Below are 5321 nucleotides of genomic sequence, written 5' to 3'. Positions count from 1 at the left end.
TTCTTTACTTTATGTACTATTCATTTAACTCCGTTCAAGTGGTGCAAACATATTCAGAACTGTCTTGAGCAAGTCAGAAGTTCTGATAACACATAAGAAGTTTAAATGAACATCTCATTTGTTATGCAACTCCATTCCAAGCATGCTTCCACAACACAAAAGCATATTCAGAAGATGAGATACAAAGAAGAAAGAAAGAATAAAAAAGAAAGGGAAATTTAAGCTGATAAAGAACACAATTCAATCCCCCCCTTTCTTGTGTTTTTCTCCACCTTCACAACATTATTGATCTTCCACAAATCTGACCATGAAATATTTTTTGTGTAGTTTCCTAACAGTTCCTACCCGAAAGTCATGTGTTTAGAAGAAATAAGAATGCTTTTAAAAAATGTGTAAAAGTAACAAATTGACCTCCCCTTCGATTGTCAGCAACAGAAGTTTGTAACTTTTTAAATTATCGAAATTCACAAACAATGGAAAATTTTCACAGTTCTAGGATAACGGGACAAACACAATTGGACAATTATAGTCTACGGAAAAAATTCATAGACTATGAAAAAAATTTACATTTGTGAAATCGAAAAGTGTTGAGTTAAAGCCTAGACGACCGAATAAAAAATTATTAAAACATAAGGATAATTGTAGTCTAACTCCTAAAAAAGCCAAAGCAGTTTGTATATGGTTAAATGAATTAAGAATGTTTGATGGTTATTCTTTTAACTTGACAAGGTGTATCGGCACCAACACTAAGAAATTGCATGGAATGACAGCTTATGGTTATCATATTTTCATGAAATGTTCGTTCTCAACTTCAATTATTAATTTCACTACCCAACTTATGGTTGTCATATTTTCATGAAATTTTTAATGACATTTGTAATTGTATGTTAAATTTTAAGAGTAGATGAAGCCTTTAAGTTGGAGAATTTATTAAAATGTATATTTTTAACTAATTTCAACAATTTTCAATAGATTAATAATGAAAATCTCTTATTTCACCCCTTGGGCTTCTTAGGCACCAGATACGCTTTCAAAAATGTCTTCCTGTTTTTGGAGGTGTATCTTCGGAAGTATTTTTTTCACTCAATGTTTATCTGTGTAAAAATACTCTCGTAGATGCACCTCGAGAAAAAAACTAAAATTTGGTAAAAAAAAAATGTTTTCTGATGTGTATCTCCAAAAACAGGGACATAATTGAAATTGTGCTAGGTACCTAAGACTATCATAAGTTGCATTGGGATATTATAAGAACTTAGATGAAATCACTCATCAACATGTAAACTTTTTTATTTGTAGGAAAAAATAATTAAAATGAATTTTTTTATTATCACATTTAGGTCATTTATATGAGAAAAAAATATAAATCAACAGTTTAAAATAATTTATTTTATATTTTCAATCAATCAACAACGTATATTTCATTAAATCACTTTTATATTTTAAAATTATATTTATGACATAATAAATTAATAAATTTTTATAAAATAACAGTATAAAACTATTTTATCCTATCAATGTTGCATCTTTAATCTCAATTTATATATTGGAAAAAGCATTATAAAAATATTTGTACACTTTTTTACCGAGTAAACACTTATGAACTAGCCAACAATAATGGGATTAAAACTAAATTTGAACTTGTAGAAATTATAGAAAGGGATTGAACAGTAAAACAAAATATAATATTATGTTTTCTTCGTTTCCTTTTCTGAGTTTTCTCAACTTCATTTAAATATGTTCACATTAGATTTTATTATTAAAATTATAATTGGCCAACCCTATTTAGCTTTTTCATAACTTTGGTTTGTAGCAGTAATCAAATTATTAAGACTAACTCAAAATTTAGCCTAAATTTATTGATGTCAATATCTCATTCAGGTGTTACTCTCTTAAGATTTTGCAAAGGACCACATGAATGTCAAAAAGATGTCCCAGAAATACAAATATAAATACAAATATATATATATATATATATATATATATATATATATATATATATATATATATATATATATATATAAAGTTCAAAAAATTATTTTATCAAACCATATCATAAGAAAAAGGTACATTATTGGCTAATCAATAATACACAAAACTTCTGTTAGATCTCTATCAAACTTTATATTTAATTTAATCAAAACATAGGAAAGAAAAAAACGAAAACTGAAGTTGTATTCCAATAATATGCAGTCAAGGTAGGTCTGAAAAAGCCAATAAATATTGTGATAATAATTTGTAGTGGGTTGGCATGTCCAAATGTTTTTCCTTTTTATGGCAACTTTTCTATCATATCATCCAATGACCACTACATACACTTTCTTTTATTTCAGTGTCATGTCCAATTCCTTCCCTATCCAATTCCACCTGATATAATTACTTCCATTAATTCATTATTAGTCTATACTAATCATTATATTAATTAGCTTCTTGGCTTCACATTCATATAGATTTCTTTTTGCAGTTTCATATCTTCTATATTATATATGATTTTATCTTTTTCTTCCTTTCTATCTAATCCACAATTTTCTAGTGTTGAGTGTTATTGCTTGAAGATGAGGTCATTAAATGTGTGATTAGTTTTAGTTAAAAGTGAATTCAATATAAAATAGTTTATATTAAAATATATGTACATTAGAATATGTTGAACAATAGTTTTGATTATAAAATCATGTTTAAAGATAAAAGTTAGAAACCTTCAAATTGAAATAAATTCTATAAAAAAATCAATTCTATTTTTTTTAATTGTTTTCTAGAAATGAATCATAATGATGTTTCTGACTTTTTTTTATGTGCCTTCAAGTTGGTGTTTAACACATTAATTCAACATGTTTATAGATAACTCTTAAACCATTGGTTAATGATCTTTGAATGTTTATATTATGCTCTGCAACATAAAATTAGAGAATTAATTTATAGAAAACTCTTTAGAGTGTAGTGTCATTTTAGTCATAATATATTAAAATTATATCTTGTATTAGTTATTTTATAGATCAAACTCACTATCCGATCTCCGATCGAACACACATTTCATAACTAAACCTATAAAAAAATTATATTTAAAATTTAAATTAAATAAGAAAAATCACATCTAAGAATATTTTTAGAGTCGATTTTAGTATTGAATATCAAAATTTAAGTAAAATTATAATTTTAATAAGTTAAAAATTTTTGCATGATTATAAAATATTAGCATTATGAATCTACCTTAAAAAACTAAAATAGATATTTCCTTTAATTCTTGAGTCTCTTTAAATGTTTATTACTAAATTTAGAGACTAAAATCCTCTAGTGTCAAAGTTAATGAAGTGATAAGACTCAAAATAAAAAAGCTTAAATCAAGTTATTGCCATATATATTATTTTCACCTCATACATAGCTAAAAAAGGAGTAGGAAACTACTAATATTGACTTCAACATAAACACAAAATAAAGAAATTTTAAACCAAATATATAAAAATTTGGCCTTACAATCTTCAAATTATAGCCAAGAAGATCCATAGAACTTAGATGGAGTTGTTTGAAGAATCATCTCTAAGATAAGTATCTTCCAAGGGACTAAAAGAAGGAATCAAAGGACTATGAATCTGCATGTCTCTTATCATTTGTCTAAGTTCCAAAGCTTCTTCTTTCAGCTGAGAATTCTCTTGAACAACTTGATCATGATTCTCCGAAACATGGTTAAGTTTCTCTATAAGTTGATGATTTTCATTCCTTAGCCAAAGAACTTGTGACCAAAGTTCATCAAGGTGTTTCTGCTTCCTCATACGCGATCGACGAGCCGATTCACGGTTCGATATCATCCTTCGATGTTTCCTCTCGTTGATGAGGCTTAGGTTTTGTTCATCAGCTTCATCAGAAGTTGAGTTGTTACTTATGCATGAGGATTGAGGACTATAATTGAAGTCATGGTGAAATTGAGGGGTGTTTTGGTAATTGAATAATTGGTTTGAGAGTTTTTGGAGATGGAATGTTGGGTTAATGTTGTTGTAGGTTTGTAGATATGGTGAGGTGTTTGATGGGATCATGTAATTGAGTCCGGTTGTTGTTACTTCTCTTGTTTGCATGTTTTTTGTTTTAAGATGTTTTTTGAGGAGATTAAGGAATTTTGAGGAAATTAAGGATTGAGGAATGAGAGTGATGAAAGATTGAAGAGTGAGGTGAGGAGAGTAGGTATTATATAGGGAGAAGATAATGATGAAGTGGACCTACTTGGATAATAGTTGAGTTCACAATGTTGATGTTTTTGCTAAAAAGTTTTTGTATATTTTGATTGAATGTCATGTACATGTACATCATGTGTATATGGTTTGTTTTAGTAATCCTATTGCTCTAGGAAAAAGTGTTTGTAATTAGAATGAAAAGTAAGTTAAATTTAATAAAAATATTATTTTAATTAGGTTTAAATTTGAATACTCTTAAGTAATTTTATATTCACTAAAATTTATTAACCACTTAAAAAATAATAAATTGACTATACTTAAAACACCTCTAGATGTTTGTACGCTTTATGAGTTCTTATATAGAAGAATTGATTACTAAATTGTTTCATTATTAAAAAGTACTATGTAATATGAATTTTGTTTGGCTCAATCTATCAGTTGAAAAATTAATACTAAATTTGTGAAGCTAATTTGCTAATTTTCAAAATATTATTTTAAAATTAATTAAATCTTTATGTAAAATCATGAAGTCAATTTCTTAATTGGTGAAACCTACAACATTTCGCAAAAATATATATAAAAGTGTTAAAAGTGAAAATTGCTACTAACATTCTTCTACCAACAATTTTAGCCATTTAAAATATTTTTTGAAATATAAATTATTTTTTACTATTTTACATTGTTTTTAATGAATGAATATCTTTTGAACTTAATTACATAGACTAATCATTTGAGTTGAAGAGTGTTATAATGAACAAAAAATATACTATCAGAAAATATATTATTGTTGCACTCACATGTTTGAATTCGAACTCAAATCTAATATGAATGTTTTTTAATCTTAAAGAATATTTTTTAAAAGGAACGATTTTTTTAAACATCAAAGATAAAAATCTCTTACTTTATATTTATATATATATATATATATATATATATATATATATATATATATATATATATATATTTTAAAATTTAGTCTTCAGTTTTAAAAACAACTAATCTAGAGATTAATTTTACCATCCACTAGCGAAAGAAGGTTTCAATTGAAACCAAAGCAAATAATCTGACTCAACACAAAATTTATAAACACTTACAAAATTCGAACATAAGACTTTAAAAAAAACACACTCACACGCACTCCGGAGTCTCAAACATTTACCC

General features: G+C 26.3%; 1 protein-coding gene across 1 annotated transcript; it reads right to left on the bottom strand.

The window, feature by feature from the left end:
• Nucleotides 1-3323: 3323 nt before the first annotated feature.
• Nucleotides 3324-4160, bottom strand: LOC131647360 (basic leucine zipper 43-like). Its single transcript, XM_058917261.1, has one exon. The coding sequence runs from the start codon at nucleotides 4062-4064 to the stop codon at nucleotides 3504-3506; it is 561 nt and encodes a 186-aa protein (XP_058773244.1). The 5' UTR covers nucleotides 4065-4160; the 3' UTR covers nucleotides 3324-3503.
• Nucleotides 4161-5321: the final 1161 nt, after the last annotated feature.

This window comes from Vicia villosa, linkage group LG2 (genome assembly GCF_029867415.1).
Source record: "Vicia villosa cultivar HV-30 ecotype Madison, WI linkage group LG2, Vvil1.0, whole genome shotgun sequence".
Taxonomy (NCBI): domain Eukaryota; kingdom Viridiplantae; phylum Streptophyta; class Magnoliopsida; order Fabales; family Fabaceae; genus Vicia; species Vicia villosa.
The sequence above is the reverse complement of the archived record's forward strand: the minus strand, read 5'-3'. Positions and strand labels throughout refer to the sequence as shown.

What these genes read in the sequence shown, in the direction of transcription:
- LOC131647360 (XM_058917261.1), bottom strand. Translation starts at nt 4,064, where the DNA reads ATGCAAACAAGAGAAGTAACAACAACCGGACTCAATTACATGATCCCA.